A 27,687-nucleotide genomic window follows, 5' to 3' on the forward strand; every position below is an offset into this window, starting at 1 on the left:
ATATATATATATATATATATATAACAAAACATATTGTAACATAACATTAACATTACATTACATAATAAACATATAACATTAACATAACATAACTAGTGATAACATGACAGAAAGAGTTGATCCTTCAGAGAGATATAGATCTTCATAACTCCTGAGAGAATCCTCGGAGCAATAACATTTTCCTCCGGGTTTGATTGTCCATTTCTCTCTGGGGAACGTGGAGGCTGAACATCACGTTCACCTTTAGAGTGTCTTCTTGACGGATCCCAAGGGTAACACTTATTTTTCCAGTCTATCATTATTTACCATTATTGCCGTAACCTTTATTGCATTATTGTTAACCTGCATAAAATGAATGCATTAACTATTTGCACTATTTTAAAAAGGCTGCATTGCAACAGCGGCCTCAAACAATATCTGTTTGGCTAATGAATAACAATATTTTTCCTCAACCTCATTGGCAAAGAAACTTTGGAATAACGTGCACTGATGAATTGTTCTCAATAACTCCAGCAACATGCAAAACGTGGTATATTTTGATTTCATGTTGACTAGAGTCTTGTCAAGTGTTGTTTCTGCAATAAGTTAAAAGATGAATCATGTTTCCATGGGCATCCCAGAGCGTCGGATGACATGCATGAGATCATCCTTCTTACCTTGTGCAAAAAGCATGTACCGTAAAATAGCATCACTATACCTCACTTAACTTCAGTCTCATTCACAATTAAATGACCTCAGACAGCAAATATGAGTTAAGGCAGTGGTTTTCTATCCGCTGCCTGGTCAGGACTGGGAAGTGTCGTTTGTGAATGTTGTGGGCATGGAATCATGAAAGCCATACATGCATGGATGTTTTATATTAATAACATTGGACTTCGCACGTATATAGTGTGTGCATGTTAGTGTGTGTTTCGGTGGGTTGATTTGACCGTTCAGTCTTATTGTGTGGCATTCAGCCATGCTTATGATGTCACCTAACTGCTCATCACTGATTGGTTGGATGAAGGCATAAGCTTCACACTGGCTGCATGCATATTAATGAAAGTGAAGACCGCTTTTACATTAAATCTGCATAGTGTGTGCAGAACCAAACGGAGCAACTTGTTAATGTAGTGACGTCACTGTCTTTTGAAAAGTGCTAGAAAACATGTGTGTGTCCTGACTTGAAACAAAAAATCTTTCAACAATTTCAAAAGTGACTTGTGTATTCCGTGCACGAAGAAAAATATTGTTTAGAATAATTTTGAGGGTTCAGTCCAGTGTCAAAGGCAAGACACTAGACGAAAAAAAGAACAAACAAAAAAAAACAAAAAAACTTGTTTTTATGCACTGGTCAATCTTAAGATTTTGGGCTGTTTTGTTTCCTTTTTTTCAGACTTGTCGAAAGAAAACATCCCAAATGCACATTTAAGTGTTTATGTTATTGCATTTTATATCTATTTCACTTACAATACAGCACATATATTTAAAGACATTTAAAGATATATTTAAATTCTCAAAATTCAGAAACACCTAAATACACTAAACTTCACAGTTTATCCAGTTATCCAATGTTCAGATTTCTGTCCTGGAAATGTATGCAAATTTGAGCATATGGCATTAGATAATGTCTCATCTGCATATTTAAACAACTTCTCCGAAATCTTGTAATACACTACAACTGTCTTAATGTACAGTGATTATTCTCATGCCGTTCGAGTTCATAAGAAACATAGCGAATAATTAATCATTCTTCAAAGCTTGATCTGTTCAATGAATCTGTTGATTCTGTCTGAATGATTCATACACTAACTCACTGACTCAATCCAGTCGCAGTGGTTTACAGGTGAATATTACAGTTTTGGTCAGTTGCTCACTTTAAAACACCTGGAACATAGTGCGAGAGTCATGTGACTTTATGGTCCTGTTTACACCTGGTATTAACAAGCATTCTGGTCGATCAGATCACACGTGGACGATGCTAATACAGGTGTAAACGGGGTCTAAAACATGTTGAGCTTGTCCACTTCCGAACACTTCCAGAGGTAGTCGAAAACGCATTCGACCGGATTGCTTTCGTAGTTTAGATGCTCATGTGATCGAACAGCCACAAAAGACCGCCTAATGACCTAATGTGTTCACATTATGCCCATATTTTGTCCATAAGATCGAAAAATCTGAAAAAGCCGATACATTTACCTGCCCATACACCCTCGCCTCGAAGAAATCAGGACAGAAGTGGATGAAAGTAGACAAAAGAGACGGATTAAAAATGTGTCTCCCTCGTCTACTTGTGAGCAATCAACCAAAATGCATCATAATAGCAGGTGTAAAGAGGGCCTGTGGTGCTTTAGCATCTTTTCTGATGACTGCATTTTTTATTTTTGGGTGTACTGTCCCTTTAATTAGTAATTGAGTATAAATCTCTCTTCATTGTCTGTCTCAGCTTTCTGTGCTTATCATATCTTTTGCCCATGACACTGTATTTTCCTCTGTCAGGCCTGGCTTTCTCTTCGACTCATCCACAGTCTCTCTCCGATTCCCTGCTCTCCTTTTCTCTCCTTGTCTGCCCTCTGTTTCTCTCTCTGTCTCTCTCTCTCTCTCTCTCTCTCTCTCTCTCTCTCTCTCTCTCTCTCTCTCTCTCTCTATTTTTCGTCTGTCAGGAACAGGCCCATCCCATCCATTGACTCATCAGCACTAGTCACTTATCTCCTTCTCTCCATCCCTTTCCCGGAAGGATAGATCTCTCTTCTCTTCCCTTTGTTTTCCTCCATCTGGGTCTGAAAGTGCCCGAGCCGACGATGGCACGAGGTGTCAGAGTATTGCAGCAGCCGGCAGAGACACCGAGCTCAGACACAGACACAGACACAGAGCTATTCATTATTCATAAAGCCTTTCTAAGAGCGCTGAGGACCAGCGTCATGCAGGAGCTCGTCCTGTACATGTTCACACACACACACACACACACACACACACACACACACACACACACACACACACACACACACACACACACACACAGAGTCATTCACCTCTAACTGGGAGGATTTCACACCGCGTTCAGGACGACAGGCCTAGGATCAGCCGCCAAAACAACTGTATTACTGAAGAGAGATTTAAATAGAGAATCATTAATCAAACTTAATCTTAACAGTGTTAACTGATGAATAGATGATAAACTTCATGGCTGCCTTCCATCCATCCATACACCCACCCACCCACCCATCCATCCATCCATCCATCCACCCATCCATCCATCCATCCATCCATCCACCCACCCACCCACCCATCCATCCATCCATCCATCCATCCACCCATCCATCCATCCATCCATCCACCCATCCATCCATCCATCCATCCATCCATCCATCCATCCATCCAATCACCCACCCATCCATCCATCCATCCATCCAATAAACCACCCACCCATCCATCCATCCATCCATCTATCCAATCACCCAAATCCATCCATCCACCCATCCATCCATCCATCCATCCATCCATCCATCCATCCATCCATCCAATCACCCACCCATCCATCCATCCATCCATCCACCCATCCATCCAATCACCCACCCATCCATCCATCCAATCACCCACCCATCCATCCATCCATCCAATCACCCACCCATCCATCCATCCATCCATCCATACACCCACCCACCCATCCATCCATCCATCCACCCATCCATCCATCCATCCATCCATCCATCCATCCAATCACCCACCCATCCATCCATCCAATCACCCACCCACCCATCCATCCATCCATCCATCCATCCATCCAATCACCCACCCACCCACCCACCCATCCATCCATCCATCCATCCATCCATCCAATCACCCACCCATCCATCCATCCATCCATCCACCCATCCATCCAATCACCCACCCATCCATCCATCCAATCACCCACCCATCCATCCATCCATCCAATCACCCACCCATCCATCCATCCATCCATCCAATCACCCACGCATCCATCCATCCATCCATCCATCCATCCATCCATCCATCCATCCATCCACCCATCCACCCACCCATCCATCCAACCATTCATCCAATCACCCACCATTGCATGAATGGTACAAAGCAATCGCAACTTGTTCAAAAGAATGAGAAACTGCTTTTATGATGTGCACAAGTGGCTAGATGATGTGGAGGTTGAACAAGTAGTTTTGAGAATTGCATTTCTGATCTGTGAAATGCACCAAAGCGACTGAGAAAAACTGTAATATTATATTCTAATTTCAATACTGATATGTGCAACAAGTGTCTCATACCAGCCGCTAAGCAAACGCACAGATTAATAACAACTTTCAGCAAACTTACATAAATGTATATTTTAGTATGTTTGTTCTGATCAAGTAAAACACTTTGAACTCATCAATTTGAACTCATCAGATAAAGTGACCTGTAAAGGTTCTTTCATTAGAATGAAATAAAATAATGTGAATTTAAGTGATCAACATAACTGTAGCAAAGTTCAAGTTCAGGGAAGAATGAGGTGAATGTTAAACGTAATCGTCATTTTAATTGTAAATAGGCATAAACAGCATAAGGAAAGGAGCTGCAGCATGTCAGAATTATAAAAACAGCTGCGTAACGTGAGTAAAGCTCTCGGCCCCGCCCTTTTTACCACAGTAACATTAATAAAACTTGAAAACATTAGCTCATCAATGAACATGATTTCTACTTGAGTCCCGTCAGATTGTTTTCCATGGTGAAAGTGTAGACGACAACTCCCATGATTCCACATTCACTCACAGCGTCATCAAGCTACGCCTGCTATTGTTTTGAATAAGTGACCTCTAGTGGCCAAACTTACATACTGTGCCTTTAATGACAAACCATTACTACCTACCCTCTGAAGTGTTGTTTAAGTTGTGTAAATATATAACCAAGCATTCATGAGTAGACGTCTGTTGTGCAGAATAGTTTCTACTGCAATGGTGAAGCACATACAGCACATTTATGGTTTTATTTAAACGTCTTTTTCACATCTTTTTCATTTTCTTTATACCATGATTCAGGGATACAGATAATTATTGCAATTACTCTGAAAATATGACTATTAAATGTACATGAATTTTAAGTTGTCCATGTTCCAGAGGCATTGTGAGACGTGAGATGCAGATCTATCATATAGACGTGTCATATTTCACATCTCTCAGCTCTAATAGTCGGCTCTAAAAGTCACTCTAATAACGGCACTGAAAGCATGTTTGGCAGAATGCCGATGCCATTGAAGATTTTCAGGGGTGATAACTAACTGTGAAAGCAGGGAGCAGATGTTCAGCTTTATAAAACTGATCTTATATTAGTGATCATTTGTTATTTTTGAAGCAAATCTCAACCTTTCCGGAAGGAAAGAAGGAAGGAAGGAATATATATTACACACACACTGTATAAAGACATTGTAAACAGACTGTGTGTTCACAGTTATGAATAGGGGACTATTGACTTAAACTTATTGTATTTTATATGTACAAAAAAGTGGATTTAAGGATAGAAAGCATGTGTCTGAATGCCATTTGTCAGTCAAGTCCGAAGCAAGATGCAACCCATAGCAACGCGTCATTTCAACAGCATCTGACGGCATGTGAAAATAAACAAGTAAATAAATGACTTTTGAATGATTCGTTACAAAAGTGTGCATTGTAGTTTGTATTGTACACTATTTTGTGAAAGCATTTATTTAAACATGATAAACAGCTCAGTTTATTTATATATTTTTTTTTTTTTTTTCAAAATATGCTTTTTTCTGTTTTTCAGTTGTCTTAAATCTAATTAATTGCAGTTTTTTAATCATTGTATATATTTTACTGAAAAATGTCAGAGAAAGGTGTATGATTCATGTCTGGGGTGCAAGAGGTATAGGGTTCTCATCCCGGACGAGCCCCCAATTCTGTTACGGCTTCTCCTGTTACACTTAATTTCAATGGTCCACTTTATTTCAGTGGTCCACTTTATACATTCTACTAACTATAAGTAACTTTGCAAGTCAGCTAATTCTACTAACCCTAACATAACACTCTAATAAAACGAGAGTTTTATATAATGAGATATAATGAGAGTTAGTTGAAATGTAGTTGCAAAGTTACTTATAGTTAGTAGAATATCTAAATAAAGTGTAACTGAGAAGAATTATTTGCAATCCCACAATTAATTCGAGTCCATATATGAATAATAAACATTAAATATTTACTTACTCCAGCAAGCAGATTTTAGCGAAATTAGTGTTATGGAAATAGCCCTATATATGGATCTACTGTAACCAAGAGGGGGCGGAGCTTAGCGAATCATCAAATGCTTGCCGGACTGACAAGTGACAGTAAAATTATTGTCAATTAATCTGAATGTTCTTCATAATTCACCACAAATCATTATGAGTTTTTCACCATCTGTAACCAGCCCACATTCTAAACTAATAGCCCACTTCTAACCAATTAAACTTCATCTGACATGACATCTCTGTCTGAAAAAAGTGGACAAGGCTAATAATTAATGCTGTTGATATAATTGCTGCACTGTTTGTGCTGTCACACCGAGGTCTGCTCGAGTCAGAATGAGTTTCCGTTGTTATTGCAGAGCCAAGCCGCTCTGAATCCAACTCTATCAGCAACATTTATTGGCTCTGTACAATATTACAAACTGAATCTGACTTTCTAGTATTGCAGTGCAACCAGACAAAATCACCCACTAAAGCATTTCGTGCTAGCTGAATAATGTTAAATGAATTAGGCTATTGAATCAGCTAATCTTCTGGCAGAAATATACAAATTATGAATGAATGAATGAATCAATGAATCAATCAATCAATCAACCAACCAACCAATGAACCAATCAATGAATCAACGAATCAATTAATGAATCAATGAATCTGTGAATGAATGAATAGCATACAGCATATATTGTCATTTGTCCATGTTGGGTTTTAAATTCATTCAGATATTTCATTTGTCACGTTAAAAGTTTAATAATCAGCTAATCTTCTGGCACAAATATACAAATTCTAAATGAATCAATGAATGAATCAATGAATCAATAAATCAATTAATGAATCAACAAATCAATTAAATGAATCAATGAATGAATCAATTAATCTGTGAATGAATGAATAGCATATGTACAGCATTGTCCCTGTTGGGTTTAAAATGAATTCAGATACTTTATTTGTCACGTTAAAAGTTTAATATTACTGAATATCCCCAGTATTTTACAGGGAAGTGTTCCTGGTGACGTTGACCCAAAACTAGTCACAGAAGGATAATCATAAATCACAAATGTACACACAAGCCGAGCTTCTCCAGTTGCGTTAGTGGATCTGAGCCCAGTTGAAAACATGCCAGCGCAATGAGTGATTCTTTCGTTTGAAACCATGACGAAAATTAACCATTGACTCGGAAACTCCTGACAGTAAATGACTGAATAAATCCTATGATGCTAATAACCTGTCAGCATCTGCTGCTGAATAGACCCTGGTTGTAGATTTAGTGTGTGTTTTAGGAGGTTAAGCGGGCAGAAGGTTCCCCAGGGACTGCTGGATATATTGTTGTGATTGTGTTTGCAAATAGACTCACCTTTGCTTCCGCTCCTCCATTCAGATTACACCGCAACCATTGATTCAGCAAACTAACAAGTCTGATAAAGGTGTCACAGGCTCTCCGAGGTCTTGCTAAAGAGGAAAGGGAAGGAATGGATCGGAAGACAGAAATTGAAAGGGAGAGGAGGATGGAGGGGAAAGAGAGAGGATATGTGTGTGTGTGTGTGTGTAATGGTGAGTGCGACGAGTGATGTGGGAACACTGATGAGCGGTTGTGACGGATGAGTATTGTCTCCATATTCAACAGCTGTATTATCTGACCTGAGGCTTTTAGATGCAACTATTTGTTATTTTTGGTTAATTTCTTCTTGAGAGGAATAACTGAGGCACCGCTAGTCTAAACTGTTAAATCTCAAACCTCCAGAGACACACTGTAGCAAAATTACAAGTTATTTAAAACTATTAAATAATAGAAATCTTTCACTACATATGTGTTGAAACTACACATAGCAGCAGCTCACTACGGCTTTGGCAGGGAAATGTTTATTGGATCTTTTTTTATTTTTTATTATTTGATTATTAACTTTGCCAGGATTATGTAGTTCACTGCCAACTGAAAGTTCGTGTACATATATATTTGTGTGTATGTGTGTGTGTGTGTGTGTGTGTGTGTGTGGGTGGGTGTGTGTGTGTGTGTGTGTGTGTGTGTGTGTGTGTGTGTGTGTGTGTGTGTGTGTGTGTGAGTGAGTGTGTGAATTAGTGCTGGGCAAAGATAATCGCATTCAAAATAAAAGTTTGTGTTTACATAATATTTGTATGTGTACTGTGTATAATTATTTTGTATAGATAATTACACATTCATGCATGTATATACTTAAGAAATATTTCCATGTATATATACTGTAAATATATTTATAATTTAAATTATATTTAAATAGAAATATTTGAAATAGAAATATAATATTCTTAAATATATGTATTTTTATAATATTTATAATATATACTAATTATATTACGTTGTTACAAATTATACACACACATATATTATGTAAACACAAACTTTTATTTGTTATTTTTACAAAATGTGATTAATCGTGATATATCTGTATATGAACTTGTACAAAAACATATTGAAATTTCAGCCTTCATGTTTCTCATGAAAGTCTAGCCCAGAATGTCCGAATATTTCCAGTTCCATCCTTCATTCTGAAATGTTGCAGCCTTGAAAACCCAACATAGAAATATTGCAATGTTTGTTTGTTTTTGTGTTTTTTTCCCCTCAAAAATTCACCCGAAGCAAAATATGCAAACATATGCATGTGATTTTAATAACCAATGACTCTAAAAAGAAAATACATCATCAATATCAAGGCTGGTGTTTCTGAGGGTTAAGAATCCTTTAATCTCCCTCTTAAGTCTTTTAACATCCTTTCAAACATGCATAAAAATTCATAACATAAACTGTGAATAATGTTCCACAACCCAGCTGATTTTAAATTGCAACACCCCCTGTGATTTATCTGAATAATAATACACAAAATCAAAAAGCTTTGTTCTCTTGATTAAGCAAACTGAACAGCGTGGCTCATGTTTCTCAATTCAAGCAATTGAGTCGATGTTTTTGTCCCATCTGGACGCCTGGTTCCTGCCACGCCATACATCAGATCACTGCATCGCTGATTGTGAAGCGTTACCTGGCCGCGTCAAGGTAATTCTGATGATCGAGGCCTTGAAAAAGTCCAAAACAAAAAGGATTGAGGAATGGAAATAGATTTGCTGCTGCTTTGCTTCATGCCGTATAAAAGCAGCTCTGAGAGCAGAATAAAATAAATCACTGGCTTTCTTTTTGTCCTTATTTATTCAGAATGCTGGAGTTTTCACTTCAGTATGGGAGAGCAAGTTACATTTGTTGGGTAATGATATATGGGATTTTTCCAAATGAGAAAACGGAAGCTATTTAAACAGATGCAGTGTGGGCCAGAGAAACAAAGCGGAGCGCCAGAGAGACATCGATCTGACGGCCGGCGGTATCAGCGAGAGAATGAGAGTCTATGAGCAAGACAGAGAGAGAGAGAGAGAGAGAGAGAGAGAGAGAGAGAGAGAGAGAGAGAGAGAGAGAGAGAGAGAGAGAGAGAGAGAGAGACTTCCTCACAGTCTCCCGCCCAATGCTATTTTAATTCCTGATTTTGCCCTACGAGTGACGAAGGGCAAACCACAGTCTGGCAAAATATGAAGTATGGCAGAAAACTGCAGCAGGACGCACACAAACATTTCCTTTAAAAAAAGAAAACGACAAGCAATGCAGACAAAATTAAGAGACTGATAATTTCTCTATTCTATCCAAGACTCTGAATATGATTTCTGGATGACGCTCAGTATCATGCTCTCCACTACTGAGATTTCACACCTGTATCTTTCATTAGTTATCGGACGTATGGTTCTCGCAATTTGCATAGGTTTGTAAAGGTGCAAACATTAATTAATGCTCAAGAAGACAACACAATTTATTAATAGCTGGGTGTAAACGTTTAATGAAGACATGTAATTATTATTATTATTTCTTTTTTATTATTATTATTATTATTAAGTACAGAAGCTAAATAAGATACTTACAAGTTTATCCAAGGACAAACTGAGTATGTTACCTTGATCATCGCATTCAAATCTTTTCCACTCTTGTTGCATCGTTTCCTTCTTGAGCATCAATGATTTTGTTTTTCGTTGGACAACAAGAAGGAAACGATGCAACAAGAGTGGAAAAGATCTGAATTTTAACGAATCCCTCATTAAATATGTCAAAAGCTGGATCTCAACATTATACAGTCCCTGTTGCAAGCCTTCAAATATCGATATAATAGTCAATATTGAAGTAAAATGTAACTATGCAAAAATATAATTAATGTAAATAAGGATTTGTTTTGTTCAGTTTTTTTTATGAGCCAGTCAGAGATCTCCCTGCCATTATGTATTTTATGACATCGGGTTGAAGGAATGGTCTATTTCAATGTAGGAAATCACACAGATCTCTTTGAGCATCTGTAATTGCATTGCCTCCAGAAACAGTGTGAAAATCCAACTTTCTATTGCTCGGGTTACAATTTGTTGGCCATTTCCAGTACGTCATTCAGGTTATACATGCTGAGAGATAATTGCTACCCATGTGCCCTTTGTGTACGCTTTCTCTTTCCGTCTCCAATCCATACACATTCACACGTATAAACACAGCTTCACACTTACTCACAGAGTAACACATGCAGGGATTTAAAGATGATGAATGTGTCAGGGGAAGAGAAAAATGCATGTGACTTAATTAGTGACTAATATACTTCTATTATGTCTTTTCAAATGTGCTTCCCTGTCTAACTTCCAATTATACTGTCAGCCACGGAGAGCAGGCTGTGGGTTTCATCACTGTAATGCACAAATTACTCTCTTTAAGCCACCATCAGGTATTCTAAATAAACTCCCGACTGTTTCTTCAAACAGATGAAAAAGTCGGTAATAAAAACGTGGTAGTTACGGAGGATTTAGTATATTGCGAGCTGTATCATGAAGTCAATGTGAAAAATATTCAAATTTTGAAGCATTAGAAAATCTTTTGGAAAATACAGAGAACATAAGTTATGAGATGCAAGTGAAATTCAGATTACTCTGTTCTTTCTCCAGAGACTGCCATAAGCAAATGCATCAGCCAATAGAGTGCATGCTCCAGATCTGTTCAGTGAACACTTATTTCACTGGTGAAATGACTTCATTATATAATCATGAGGTTCAATGCAAGGGAAGAAACTACAGTACATGCTGACAGTGTTAAGATGTCTCCAACCACTGAGATATAGGCGATATAGTGTAGGCAAGAAAACCCAATTTTTGACTTTCGACAGTCATCTCTCTTTGCTTAAATCTTTCTTTGGTGAGCGTTTTGTCGTCCTCATTCACGGCAAATATGATCTACAGTGTGTGTTTTTTAATGGGCAGAGCTGATTCATTGTATACTGTACCTTCTGATTCATTTCTGAATAGTGGTGCACACTGTCTCAGACATTATGAACTGATTTGATAGAGGGCTGTATTTCTCTTGGTGAAAAACAAGGTCCTGGGACGAGGAAACCACAAACAAATAGTGTATTGCAAAAACGCAACTATATGCATCTTGTTTCAGGCCCTCGTCACGAGTATCTCCACAAATCCTTCTCAGAGACTTTGCTAGATTACCCACAACACATGGAAATCATCATACGCACCTAAACACATCATTTATAGAGATAGAAAGATAGTTTTACATAATCTTCATAGTAGACTCCCTGCATAAGCAAATGTATTGCTTATAACCCATTTATAGGACATGTATAACATTATTATAGAGTCAGAAATGCAACAGCGCATGATTATTTCATTTTAAATTACTGGCTGCACTCATGGACATGAATAGCTATGTTACATTATCTTCATAGTAGATGTTTTCCCTCTGCATTTTTTTTTTTTTTTATTATTGCTTATAACACATTTATAACACCAGTATAACATTATTATATGGTCAGAAATAAATACGTGATTATTTCATTGCAAACGACTGGCAGAACAAGAGTTGTTACATAATCTTCACAGATGTTTTATCTCTACATACACACATCCAAAACACATTTATAATACACTTATAACATATATATATAACATTATTATAATGTCAGAGATGCAGGAGGATGTCATTAATAAGTGTCAGTAATCAGGGGCAAACAGTTACGTTACATAATCATCAAGTTATTGCTATATAATCTGTGTTATTGCTTATAACACAATTATAACGCATGTATAACATTTACACTCTCAAAAATGCAAAAATGCATGATTTTTTCCATTGTAATGACTCAATACTCATAGAAACTGAAAGACGATTATGTTGCATAATCTGTAAAGTGGATGTTTTATATCTATTTAAGCAATTTTACTGTTTATTGTACACTACACATGTATGCCATTATTATACGGTCAGAAATGCAACAGTGCATTAGAATTTCATTGTGAATTACTGGCTGTACTCATGGACAGAAATAGCTGTGTTACATAATCGTCATAGTAGATGCTTTATCTCTTTTTTAGCAATGCACTGCTTATAACACATTTATAACACATGAATAACATTATACTGTCAGGAATGCAAAAGCGCATGATTATTTCGTTTTTAATTTTTATTTATTTATTTATTTATTTTATTTATTTCATTCATTTAAAAAACAGATGCAACAACAGCGTTTAACACTAACTGAATTGCTGGCAGTTCTCAGAGACTTTGATGTGCTGTAAGTAATTCTTATGTTCAACAATTAACGTGTGACTTGTTTGCAATGAATAATTCATGTATAGCCTAAAGAACCTGTGCAAGCCACCTGGTAATAACACAGCGAAAATGACATCAATTAAAGTAAATTAACCCCATTTCAAACAGTGATGAATACGTGCTTATATGTGGATCTGGCCGTACGCCTCAGGTAAAGCAGTCGGCGAGTTATGTAACGGGGATCCACAGAGCGGCCCAGTATCACAGAACTGCTCAGTGCCGTTAATAGCCAGCAAACCCACATCCAAAGTTAGCCAAGCCTATATCTAAAGATAGCCTTAGCATATCTATAGCCGTGGCCCACATAATTCTTCAGCTCTGCCTTACTCTGAGAGTTTGAAAAGACTACAGCCAAGCTTCTGTAAGAAGAGAGGAAAAATAATGACCGCTTTTGACAATTCCACTGCAATTAGGAGCAGAGGAAAGTGTGCGTCAGATCACAGGAGCCGCTGACTGACACCCATTATACAGCTGTGTGTTCATGCGTCTGATCATCCAGCTGTTGAGAGCCTCGTCGCCCCACTCGTGGTGTGTGTGTGTGTGAATATGCAGCATGTGCTAAGGTCTGCTTGAAGTGTTATTTCGGAGTCTTGATAAAAAGGAGGGTGTTGTGTGCTTAATGAACGCCGGAGCCCATGCTCCCATGTATGACGGGATAATTAGCCGCTAACGGTCGGGGGGAGCACTTCAAACACACACTTCACACACTCAGCACGGGATGAGTGACACATCGTACCAATCTGGTCTGCGTGACCCAGATCATCCGTTAAAGCTCTCACGCGGATCCGTGCAAAAAAGAAGAAGAGAAAAAAACATGCTCGCGTTTGAAATCTTACTGCGTGACAAAGGATTCACTTGTTCTCTCACATATACAGTACAGCCGATACTTTACAAGCTCTGACCGAAAATCCCTGGTTTCTTTCAATAGTAAAGACACACAGGTTTGTATTGCATTGAGTTTCATTTGATGCACTTTTTTTAGGAAATACATCTTGACCATAGAGGTCACTAAATCTCATCTCAACATTTTATTGATTGGTTATCCTCTAATTAATCTAAACATCAACATTTGTGAACAATTAATCTGTGAAACATTTGAAATGCCAATTATAAAATCAATTGGATTACCAAGGGACAGAAGGGCTATACTCATTTATTTTGTATTTATTTTTTTTATTTTTTATAACCAATTTGTGGTGCGGTGCTTTTGTTGTTATTAATGTTTATTAAAAAAAAGAAAAAAAAAAAACATCAATATTTGTGAACAGATATTTGTGAAGAATTTTTTTTTTTAATTCAATTTTAAAATATATGTAGGCCTAGTTTGTATAAAAAATAACTTGCATAATAATATAACTTAAATAATATATATATATATATATATATATATATATATATACATTGTATAATTTGTGCATGATTTGATTTTGACAAACCATTCATGACTACCATTATTTGGTTTCATTTTCTTTTTAGACACCAAAATATTGTGTTATCTACTTCAGATAAACTGTTTTCAGCCCCTAAAAGCTGCAGTGAGGGCTTTATTTTTGTCCGCGACTCCACAAGACTCCCGGTAACCTGTAAACCGATGTCCCGTGGCGAGCGCTGCAGGAGCTGTGATTATTTCCTCGTTGTCTCTACCTTTTTTTTGCTCTATGACGTCACCTTTAATATTCATTTACAGTATCAGCTGGACTGAGTGTCTGAAGCCTTTGCTGAAATTTTTTTTTTTTTCTTAAGCAAATTTCATAATGATAAGGACGATGATGAATCCGCCAGCAGAATGTAATAAAAAGGCCGGAGCAGGATAACACGTCCCGCATGCGTCCCAAAGTGAACTTAAACAGAGCGGACGATGAATTGATTTCTGTGTGCTTGAAAGTCTGAATCGCTGCATGAGCGAAATACATTAAGGAAATATTTACCAACGGTTCACTTTGAAATCAGCATGTGACGCTGTTGCAGTAATTGTTTGCAGTTCCTAATCATCAAATTCGGCCTCTAACTATGGAGAGGCGGTTTTAATAGCTCTCTGTTCCCATAGTGCTCACATTTCAATCAGATTCTTGGGGAAACTCATGCTAGAGGCTGAATATTATATAATGGATCATTCAGGGGGCCTGAAAAGTTTTGCCTGACAAACTTTTTCTGTTTTTCCAATAGCTATTTAGAGTTGATGGAAATTATTATTATTATTATTTGTTCTTTTTGCTGTGTATACTGTTACGTAAAGTCGACTGATTGTGCTGGTTGTTTGAGACATAGACAGCATGAAAACAACACTCAAAGACTTTGTACTGAAGAACTTTATAAATGCCCACAATTATCAATGCGCAGGATTGCAGGATTCAGCAGAAGTTTAAGTAGGACAGCAGTTTTACTGTAATATCTCTCAGCAGGACAGTATTGGAGAAACACATTCACAACTTACATCTGCCTTTATTTCAGAAGCTTTTCAGATGAAATGAGAAGCACAAATGCTACACAACAACAACTGTGAAAAATTAATAGTCAACCAAAATCATATACATTTAAATATATATACTTTTATATTTTATATATACAGTAGTGGCCAAAATTATGCCCAGAGGGTATAAAGACCCTACAAGTTCAATAAAACAACCAAAATATGAGGTCAACATTTAAATATGAGGGATGAACAAATGACTATGGCCTGGTTTCACAGAGAGGGTTTAGATTAAGACAGGATTAGGCTTTACAGGTCAATTAGGGCATTTAAGTAGCTTTAATAAACATGCCTTAGAAAACAAAAACATTACTGTGTGAATCTTGAGACAAAACAAAGACAGTGACATATTTTAAGATATGCTTTCAGTTAAAACAGCTCAAGCATTTTAGTCTGGGACTAGCGTGAGCCTTGTCTGTGAAACTGGGGGTATATGTAGACTATGATTATGTATATGCTAAACTGTTTGTAATATATTTATTATTTATGATTTAATGATTTAGTGAGTCATAAATTGTTATAAAAAATGGATTCCCTCTAGAATGAAACACTGAGACGTGTGTCTGATAGATTATACCACAATATATTGGCAAATAAACAATCAAATAATGGCACAATCACGAATGGTTCGTCACGACCAAATCACAGAAAAAAGATTGTGTTTGCTTTGTGTTTCTTATAAACAGTGTGTGTTTACTGCTAAATTGCAACATACATATATAGATTCTAAAATTTTACAAACTCTATTCTATCAATTGTATATTTTAAATTATTCACAAATTAACTGTTGAGTGTCAGCAAATGTTGTCATTTTACGTATTGATAAATCATAATATATTGTTGAGAAGGGATTTTGGTGGTTTACTTGCTGATATATATACTGTATTTAATAAATTATGCATAGATTTTTATACAGTTGCATTTATATATTTATTATTCACAATTAAAGTGATCTATTTAGTTAGTATGAACACAGCAAGGGAATTGTCCTGCAGTAAACATGTTCAATACAAATGAAAGTGACCCCAACGCAGGGCCGAGTTCAGCTAAAGCACAGAACAACAGCAGCGTGTGTTTTTATGCCTTTTCCAGCACGTGTTATTCACGGACCAGCGCCACAGATGACATTTAGCAGGAGGTTCTGGCGGGGAGTCAGCTGTCACTCGTAGGAATGCTAACCTCTGTATGCTAGCTCCCGCTAAACCTGCAAGTCTTTCGCTTATCCCTCGCAGCTCTCCGGAGGTAGACCAAAAGACGTCAGGAACATGAGTGTGTCGATAGAGATAACGTCCCGGGCATTGATCTACACTCCATAGACACATTTACATGATGTCACAGTGAATGTGTTATTTTTAGATATTTAATATCACAGCTGTGTTGATGTACAAGGAACTTTCCTCTCGATCAGGGGTCACTAAATCCCATCTCAGCAATTTATTAAACAGGTATGCTTTTATTAATGCCTTTACTGTTTTTGCATCAACATTTCCCAACGGTTAATCTGTGAATGATTTAAAAATGCAGAATTTATAGAATAGCGTTTCTGGAATTTATATAAGTTGTAGTTTGGCAGTAAACACACACTGTAAAAATACTCTAGACATTCAGTTGTGACAAATCATTTGTGATTGTGCCATTATTTGATTTTTATGTGGCAATATATTGTAGTATAATCTATTGGAAACACTGTATAATAGACTATTGAGTGAATGATTCAATGACTCCCTCGTAAAGAATCTCTCATCTGTTTTTTTATTGAATCAATTGGTGTGTTTGAAGTAATCAGATTAATGAATGATTCCGTGATTCACTTGCAATGTAACTGCAGAAAGAGACTATCTTTGTTACAAAGTATCTGGTCATATTGTATCTAAAATGTAACTCAATATTGACTTGCTTATTATGAACGTATTGTTTTCACACGTTTTCAGAAATGCAGAAAGGCCAGTTTGGTGTCATTTGCAACACCAGATATAATCGCTCCAAACGGCAGGTCTTGCAGCCCACAGTGTGCAGTTTTCCTGGATGTTGCTGATGTGTAATTTAGCTACAGTGAGACGAGCGTCAGCTGAAAGCGCCGGAGTGGGAAGAGGAATCTGTTCTGCGTTGAATAATCCAGCTGCAATCTCTGCCATTACGAGGGCCGAGGCCGACAAAAGGATGTGATTTTTACCCTATAGACTGTAATTACTATTGCAGGTTCTCATTGTGCTCCTTCCAGTTAAAACGCAACGTGTCCCAACGCTAATGACTTCTTCCTGATGTGTTCATTCATCCTTTACACTTAGGCAATCTGTTTACCCAATAATTTACTCCATAGCCCACTCACTCTTTCTGCATCTCGGAGGAAAGGCGCAGGGATTACTGCTCATTGTGGCTGCGTCGAGCCCATCTGTGACCTAGAAAGGTTTCGCAGACCCTTTAAGCTTGCGCTGCTATCTAGTTAAATTGCTTCAGGAGCTGTTGTGGGGTGAGGGCATCGCCTAGGCTCATTTGAATGATTTTGTTTCCCCCGAGGAATGCCTGCGTTCTTCGAGCGAGCCGCGGGAATGGAGGCGGCTGCTTCCGTGATTACGCCGCACAACGGACATTATCAGCCAAATTAGACGTTTTCTGTTTCTGTTAGCAGTTTGTGAGGGGGGAGGTGGAAAGGTATAATTTGTGCAGTGTTAACATACTTCCTTCTGCCTGTGTTAAATGTAGAGAGACATCCGGCCCGACACAGCAGGTGGGCTCAAACAACGGATTTAGATGGCTTAAAATGGGACTATGCTGTAAAAAAAATATGTGAAATAAGCATGCATACAATTATGCGCACATATAACTCAAATATGAGCCAAACAATGTAAAAGTAATATCAGTCAATAGCTAATGCAGTGTTTATTATGCAATAAAAAAAAATAAAAAGTCAAGTGCTAACGACCAAAATAAACTGTACATTTCCCAGCATGGAAGCAATAAATCAAGATTTATTTTTTAGAAAATCTGACCTATAAAATGACTTCTGCTCGATTGCATACCATTTTTAAACATGTTAATTTAGAAGTTATCAGAAGAAGCACTGGTCGATGACCAATAGCAGACGGGGAGTGTTCGAGAAACTCTTGAAGGGTAAACTAAAACCTAAACCAACTTTTTTTAGTTAATGATCTGTAAGAATGGGGCCTTATTAGTGCTGTTCATTGATTCGAGTAACTTTTTTGACATTTGGGTATAAAGTGTTTTAATTCTACAATATATGGTGTAAAAACGTCTGAGTGCTGCCCTCTTCAGGTTGAACAGTGGCTACTACAGATGAATTTTCCTACTGGATGTTTGCGGTACTACGTGACGTAAGCAGATTCCAGCTCACCACGGTGGTATGAGCTAGCACGCCCTTGGATGAGCTAGCGTAGATTTATCTGTATTTAGTACAGCGGTAGGTTAAGTGTTGCTGGGTGCAAAAGCACTGCTGGACTGCATAGCTTTCCAGCAGACTTGGAAATTAGGCGCCAGTGGTTGCATGCACTTGGCCTGGAAGACCGTGAGTGTGAAACCTGCATTTTACGCGGGATTGCTTTTGAAACGCAATAGAGGTGGACATGGGCTTCTCCACGCAGCTCGCGCTGAAAAGCGACGCAGTGACAAACGCTGCTCCTCCTGCGAGGACTCCACCACCGCAGCGGCGTCTTGATGTGAGTGAGCATATATATAATCACAATTTATGGTTAGGCTAAAGTTAAACCTCTGGGGTCGACAAACGCGCCGGCGCATTTTGCTGGATTTTTTCACATAGCGGCAAAATATGAATATGCCTACAGAGAGCGCGCGCTATTGACATCAACACATAAAACTCATCAGATGCATGTACTTTACGTCATCTTGCGACCCTGTGAGTCATTCTCCATTTTAGAGAGTCTGACAGCAGGTCTCAGGTGCACGCCCCCCCGCTCACGGTTCGTCCCCTCTATCTCCGCTGGGGTCTGCCCACTATTCTAACATTTTTCAAATATTGCCAGTGGGTGGAGTCAGGCTCTGACCAGGGGTTTAGTTACCCTTTAAAAATAAAGGTTCATTATTTGTCATTATGGTTCTATGAAGGACCTTCGACATCTATGGAACCTTTCTAATGTACAAAAGGTTCTTTATAGTGGAAAAAGGTCCATCAGATTATTAAAAACCTTGGTTTTGTTTTTGGTCTCTGCTAGAACAGGTTTTCCTGCTTGAATGTTGATCATTTTCCTCATATTCTCCATTGTTGCGGCTCCTCTCTTCCCAGTCTGTCAGTAACGCTCTGTTTACTTCCTGTGTCTATGAAGCCCCTCCTTCTGAAAAGCACACTGTGCTCTGATTGGTCGGCTGGAGCAGTGTGTTGTGATTGGTCGAGCGCTTCAAGTGTGTTTGGGAAATGTCCCGCCCCTTACCATAACCACCAGTTTAACACACTACTAACTAACTCAACCAGGCCCCGCCCCTTTATTCTGCGTATTAATTATTATAATGAGGAATATTGTGACGTGTTCGTTCCAGGAAGAAACTCAAGACTACAATGGAGGCATTTCAGGAGTTCAGAAACACTGACACTGATATAGAGAAGAACTGGAGCTTCTTCATGATCAAACAGCAACATTACACACTAAAGAAAGATGCACAAAAAGCACAATAGGTCATCTTTAAGAACTGTTCACTAAAGGATTCTTTCCGGAGCCAAAAATGTTCTTCTATGGCATCACTGCGAGAAAAAAAAAAAAACTCTTTTGGAAACTTTATATTTTATGAGTGTACGTCTGGTGCCTCTAGAGGCTCAGAAATTACACACTTCACCTTTCAATTGGAATTGGAAATAACTTACTGACAGTGCACTTGTTCCTGTGAGGATGTGCTGCAGTTCCAATTAATATTAAAAATGGCATGAGTCATAACGGACCTAATATAGATAAAATTATGCTCCTCTCTTGGATGACAGGGGTTTGTGAAATGTGTCTAACGGTGCCAGACTATCCGGAAAACATTGATTGAATTAAATCCTGCTTTTGCGGGACGAGTAATCTAGTAAACAAAGCTATCTCATCCGCCCTTGGGCCAGCAATTCATCTCACATCCTCAGCACCTCAGTGTGTGTTTTTAAGCGTCCTACCCTTCATCCAGAGACGCCATCGCATACCTTACACTGCTCAGGCAATGACATGAGCATCATGAACCAGAAATTAGAAGCATAGACTGAAAACCAAGGAGGTATAATAATAAATAAATAATAAAAGAGGGACAAAGCATTGTAGTCTTGAATGATCCTTCATAAATCATTCTGACATGATGATTTGATGGTCAAGAAACATTTCTGATTAATATCAATGTTAAAAACAGCTGTGGTTTTATGGAAATGACCATAACTGGTAGTTCTATGATTTAATTGGACAATGACAGACAGGGTTGGACAACTATTGGGTGGCAGTGATGATGGGGACATTATTAAAAATCTGTCACTCAATCCAATCCAATTGCCCTTTACCTAAAAGTTGTTTCCGAGCCAATTTATCATTTGATTGGCCTAATAAATGTGACATCTCTCTCTAAAGAGGTTTTGTGAGGGGTTTCAATCATGCAGGACGTCATGTTTCTCCAGCTATCTGATGATGCAGTGCCATTCATGCACAATATGGGTGGGAAAACATCTTAAAACAATGGGAGGTCCAGTCATAAATGAACTCTATATACACAATGCAAATAACATACAGTAAACGAAGCAATTTCATGAAGTCAAGCTGTCATAGTCCATAAGCGCCTGAGAAAACTCAACAACCGGCTTAAATATAGTATCACCCGTTCAGTCAGTGATTACAGATAGAGATGAGAAAAAGTGTCTCAGGCAACTCATCTGTTAAATCAGTGAGCGGATCACGGAAACACAGCCCTCCTCTGGCTTTCGCTGCGGTGTAATCAGGGATTTAGAGCTCCTAATTGCTCCTTTGGAGTCATTGTGCCGGATAAATGAATTAGATTTTTAATCCCTCATGCCAGCAGGGCATTTTCATCTGATCCTTCTGTGTTTATGCCACAAAGTGACAGGAGAAAAACACACCTAAACCAAGAAACCTTGTGACACGGGTCTGAAGAACATTTAGATCCAATTCTCCTCATTCTTAAGGCCACAAAGGGTTAAAGGGTTAGTCTTTATTCAGATCTTAACTGGACTAACTACTGAGACCAACACTGGAAAAGAATGTTGGGAAATAAACGTACAGGTTATTTAGGTAATTGGGAGGTTTTTTTCGTTGTTGTTTTTTCTTACTAAATCAACAGCATGATTTTAGCATTCAAATCAGAACCATTTGGACCGATATTACAGAGTTTCTCGTTTTTCAGCTCATATTTGATTGGATATGTATTGTGCACGGTTATCTAAAGTTAATCATTTCATAATACTGTAATCTTTTGCAAATCTTAAAATTAATAATCTATTTTTCATACTGAGCATATCTGAACAAATATGTGATGCCTAAACTCACTTGTATTTATTTATTTATTTATGTATTGATTTATTGATGCATTTAATTGTGATCTATTCAAATTTTGCAAAAAAAAAAAAAAACAAAGTTCATTGGTAATCTGCCATTACATAAATATAATAATTGCTTTGTCAGTATATGCAATAATGTTATCTAAGGTTCTGAAACTGAACACAATTTAAACACCATTATATATATTTTTTAGTTTTTTTAGTTTTTTTTTTAAAGGGAAAAATATTCAATAATGAAAAGATCATAAATGTGCAGTGTGTGTGTGTAGATAGATCGCTGGGCGAATCATAAAAGCCCACGCTGGGAATCACAAAACAATTGTGAAAATTAATTTCATATACTGACACTTCCATCGAATATTGTGTTGGACAACGAGGGCCCTGCAAGTCAACTCAATTCAATTTTTGTTCAAACAGTTTAATAAAATGAATCATGATCCTAGGATCACTTCAGCGCTCTCCGAGAGCAACTGAAGTTGACCAAAGTTAAATTAGACTGACCTTCGAGGTGATGCTAATGCATGTTTGATGATCAAGGAAGGAAAAGCCATTATTTCATCATTCTCTCTCTCTAACGCAGGTGGTGGGTCAGATCGACAAACTCACATCGGATTTTGACTTGGACCTGGAGCCGGACGACTGGACGGTGGCGACGGCGAGCAGCACTTCGAGTAGCGAGCGAGGTTTGGGCGAGGCCTTCAGACTGGACTTCCTCGGCCAGGACATGCTCTCGGACAGCTGGGACTTCTGCAACTTCCTGGAGTCGGCGAACCGGAAAGCACACAGGGATGAGCCAGACGAGGCCCAGACGAGGCCCACAACCGCCAGCGTTTACTCGCAGATGAACGGGGGTCTCCCCGTCCCAAACGGACCTTTAATCATCACACCGGACTCCTCCAGCGAAGAGGCGTCTAGCTCAACGCACAGCCAGAAAACCTCCCGAACCTCCGGGACCAGAGAACGGGTCCGCTTCAGCGACAAGATCCTCTACCACGCCTTGTGCTGCGACGATGATGAAGACGAGGAGGAGGACGGTGGCGAGGAGGACGATAAAGGCGAGTGCGGGACCCCGGATACGGACAGCGAGCCGAGTCCGTTAGCCAGTTCTCCGATCCCGCCGCTATCCTCCTCCGATCTCTACAATTGTCGGGAAACGGCGTCCGCGGGCCCGTCGCCAGTGAAGGTGTCAATGATTGGCTCTCATACGCTCCCGAGGAAAGGTCTTCTAAACCCGGGCTGCCGGAAAAAACTGTTACGCAACAGCAGCACACAGACGGTTTCGGATAAGAGCACTCAGACTGTACTGCCATACGTCCCCGCCAAACAGAAGAGCAAGGACCTCTGAGAGAACAGCCAACTTTGCATATACGAAACAAGAAGGAACTGAGACAGGATTACAAAGAACTATATACTATTTAATATTAAATACATAGATAATAGATTAAAAAAAAAACACTAATGAATTACTAAATAAATTATATATGGGAAAATTTCAAGACTTTTGTCCTGCATGAAACGCTCTCGTCTCTTTCTTAATACATTATCAGAGATTTGTTTCCTTTGAGCGTTATTCAGCTTAAGATGTATTAATAACTAGCTCTTAAAAGTGTTCATACGACAACTTGAGTAGTTAGGAAAGTTTCAAAACTACACTATTGACCAAGGCTGCATTTATTTGATCAAAAATACAGCAAAAACAGAAATATTGTCAAATAATATTACAATTTCAATGGAAGTTAAAATGGGAATTTTTAGGAATACAGAAAATTCGTAACTTTATTCGGTAACACTTTACAATAAGGTTTCATTAGCTAGCATTAGTTCACTACATGAACTTCACTTCTACGGAATTTATTAATCTTTGTTAATGTTAATCTCAACATTTACTAATAACACTAATAAAATCAAAAGTTGTTTATGCACTGTGAATTAACATGAACGAACAATGACCAGCTGGATTTGAACTAACATTAACAAATACAGTAACACACGTATTGCTCATGGTTAGTGTTAGTTAATACATTAACTAATGTTAACAAATGAGACCTTATTGTAAATAGCAATAAAGAAGAATGTTATTCTTGTAAAAATTCCATTCAGCAATTGCTAAAAAGTGACAGTAAAGACATTTAAAATGTTACAATGTAAAGATTTCTATTTCAAATAAACGCTGTCGATTCATCAAAGAATCCTGAAAACACTGTATGATGGTTTCCATAAAAATATGAAGCAGCACAACTGTTTTTAATGTATTTTTGATCAAACAAATGTAGCCTAGACTTCTTACATTAAAAAAACTCTTAATTATTCCAAGCATTTGAATGGAAGTGTGATTCTCTACAGATGTTAGTCAGCTAAATCTGGCGTATTCGAGGATCGTTCCCTCGTTTGGTTTGGACGGATGAGGGAAGAGATAGCAACAGGCGTATTTCGAAGAGCCTGCTTTCCTCTCTGACATTTACTCTGCTTCTCTCGCCTCTCTCCTCTCGGCGGGGAGGTCGGGGTCGTCGGGGGGGACGACTTGAATCCCGGCGCACAAAGCCCAGATGCGAAAGGTTATGTCTCCCCATTCTTGTGCCCAGTGGGGATTGTGAACTCAATAGTGCTGTGTTTTATTCAAAGGGATGTTGCCAATAGCACAGCTGATCGATCCTCGCGAGGAGGGCGTTCGTTCGAGTCCTCGTCTCCCGGGTTTGAGGGTCTTTAACAAAAACCTGCCTCTCTGTTAGAGCTTTTGGTATTTACTCTACAGTGCAAAACAATCCTGTGGTGGGAAGAAATGTGTGAGTGGGTGGGAGAGAGAGAGAGAGAGAGAGAGAGAGAGAGAGAGAGAGAGAGAGAGAGAGAGAGAGAGAGAGAGAGAGAGAGAGAAAAGAGAGTGAAATTATACATTAGAGAAAATGGAAAGGCAAATGAAGGGCAAAGTAGCCCAGCAAAATGAGTGTTTGAAGACAGATTGTTCTTAATTACCCCCTCAGCGTAATCATTTACTCGGATTCATCTCCCGTGGGAGTCGAGACGGTCAGGCCGATAGATCCCGAACGACCGGCTTGCTCTGAAAACCTCCGTCTAATGGCCTTCCAAACACACTTCTTCCTTTTCCAAGACAAGACGTTCATCTTGTGAATCCTGAAGGCGGGTCACGAGGTCAGATTGTGGAGTGATATCAAGCTCGCTGACTGATGACAACTGGTGTAAATCAAAGGGGATTCTGTAGGCCAGTGCTTCCCAAACTGGGGTATGTGAACACAATAATAAGCTTAGTTTCATTTAATTCTATCCCACCTTAAAAATAGCATTCAAGCCGAGTATGTATTTCCAACAGGCAAAACGTCACTTCTAGGTTAAAACAGAAACATGTTAGTGGCGTAAAAGGTCAAATACATGACGTCCAATCAAATCACCTCATCTTTTGCGGTCAAAACTGACTGCATCTACACAAGCAGCGTGTGTATGAAAGATTGCGTGCAGATATGTACTGTATATAAAAGTGTTTTTACAAGCATAAAGAACAGAAGTAGACACAGACTGACACATAGAGATCGGTTGAAAACAAACTCTCTTCGACACAGAAAACGACCCTGTGTGAGTTCTTGATTTAATACGAGCAAGAATGCAATTTTCCCGAATATTCACATGATTGCAAATGTGACATTGATTTTATGCAACAGTTCAAACAAACAAAAAGGTAATTTTAAGTGATGTTCATTTAAAACAGTATCTATTTTCTCTATTTTGCCATGAAATAATAGTTCAAACGAAAGCCAGAGCAGAAGTGTTGTGTGTCTCCGATAAACACACAGCGGTGTTTCGTCAGTGAGCAAATCTGCGGCTTTGAACGAAACAGGAGAGTCAATGATTCATTGACTCATTCGTTACTGAATGAATGAATGAATGACTCGATGGCTCACTCATTAAGACAGAGACATGCCGCCACCTACTGGCAGTTTTAGTTTAATATTTAAAAAGTATCACTTTGTTTTTACCATCATTTCATATTTCTCTGTTGAATATTTTTTATTTAACACATTATCTCATGACATTATTTATGCCATTGTAATTGCATTCATGAGCAGGATTAAATGCCTCTAGTGCAAAGATGATTCATTTGATTGAAATTATTGATTTAGTTTAACGCATTGTTTTATTTTATTAATAATTAAATTAATGGAGTTTTAATAATTTGACATAAAACATGACATACATTTAATAGAAAAACTTTGCCTTTATAAAGGTAATAAATGCATTTCAAATCAATAAAAATATGTGACGATTCAAGTCGATTGAGATGTTAAAGGAATGGCGATACGTGTTTTGACCAGCAGGGGCGCTGAAGCTGAAGCTGGGACCTCCAACATGGCAAACAAGCGTAGATCGTTCGAATCTGAGGTGTGGCGGCATTTTGACTTTCCGAAGACTAAAAATGAAAGCGACGAGGTGGTAACAGACTGAACACAAGCTGTGCGAAGATACTGCAAGAAGATGTTAATACACACTAATAGCACAACAAACATGATGCAGCGTCTAAACCATCACCAAAGCCCCAGTCTCCTCCGTCTGCACGTAGAAGATGTTAACAGGCCAAACCACACTGACCGGAGCCACTGAGATCACAAAGTGCATTGGTGTTTTCATGTCGTGTAGAAAATGAATCCTCATCTGGAGGATACGCAGGGGACATGGTGCTGAATATGAAAAAAAATATGAAATGTGAGGAAAAATAAGCCAATGCTTTTGCGTTCTCTAGCAAATGTTTTGTGTGTTCCCCCAAGAAACTTTGCGGTCGTTCACAGACTTTTGTGTTCCCCTGAGAAAGTGAGCCTAAAGTTTCATGGGGGAACGCAAAAGCATTGCCAAATAAATTTTCCTCCGATCTCTTTTTTCTTTTTTTTTCTTTTTTTTTTCACAATGTCCCTTTGGGATCTCCGTAAGAGAAAGACCAGCGGAGAAAGGAGAAAGCTGTGCTGTGCTGTTGCGAGAACCAGGTACCGTATTTAATGTACCATCTCTTTCTCTAAATGTGTACATGGAATTGTTTTTAAATAATTTGTTGATTAATATGGCATATTTTTCTAAATGTGTTCCATTTTTCTAACTCTTGCAAGTGTAATGATACAAATGATAACCAATAATATTAAAATATTGCCTTTATATAACAATGTGAAACCCCTGTCACTGCTGTACGTAGAATTTACGTAGACTTTTTTATTTCTGCTATTCCTCTGAGCAAGAAGAGCGTGAAGAAAGTGCCAGTGGATTTGAAATTTCAATTTAGTTTTATCTATTTTATTTGGCATAAAAGAAAAGAAAGTTGCAGCATTGTTTTATTATACTGAGAAATAATAAAAGGAAACTTTTTCATTTATAATATGTCTTAAATCTCATTTTGTTGTGAGAAAGTCGTATCGAGAAACCAGTATTGTGAATCCTATTGCATGGTGAGTTGAGTGAATCGTTCCATCCCTATGAAGCTCTCTGAAGTCACTTAAAACGGCTTCTTTAAAGGTCCAGGGGCCGATGAACTGTACATTATAATGCATTATATATTTTCAGAAAAAAAGTGCAACCAAAGTTAAAATGCATTATAATAAGATTCCTTGTTACATATGACATTGGTTGTGCGTTTTAATGCATTTTACTTATAAGTAAACGTGTACCAATACATAGATAAGGGTTAATGTATTATAACTGTGGTAACAATTCATGAGGTCATATAATTATTAAAGCATTAAAATGTGTTTTTTTTTTTATATAATGCACCATATATAAAGACTCTGTAAAGTGTTACCAAAAACTGCAGTAACTTGCTATTCACCACCACTGACATCATGAACTGTGTTTAATTTGCATTAGCTGTG

At 38.2% G+C, this 27,687-nt stretch overlaps 1 protein-coding gene across 1 annotated transcript in view; it reads left to right on the forward strand.

Moving 5' to 3' along the window:
- The window catches only part of insyn1 (inhibitory synaptic factor 1), an 83,145-nt gene extending 59,958 nt beyond the window's left edge, over positions 1-23,187 (forward strand). The window contains exon 2 of the mRNA XM_081372374.1: positions 22,410-23,187. Within this exon, the coding sequence (XP_081228500.1) occupies positions 22,410-23,174 (765 nt within the window). The 3' untranslated portion in view covers positions 23,175-23,187. The remainder of the gene's footprint in view (positions 1-22,409) is intronic.
- The last annotated feature ends 4,500 nt before the right edge of the window (positions 23,188-27,687 follow it).

Source organism: Scardinius erythrophthalmus (genome assembly GCF_964197995.2).
Source record: "Scardinius erythrophthalmus genome assembly, chromosome: 8".
Classification (NCBI taxonomy): domain Eukaryota; kingdom Metazoa; phylum Chordata; class Actinopteri; order Cypriniformes; family Leuciscidae; genus Scardinius; species Scardinius erythrophthalmus.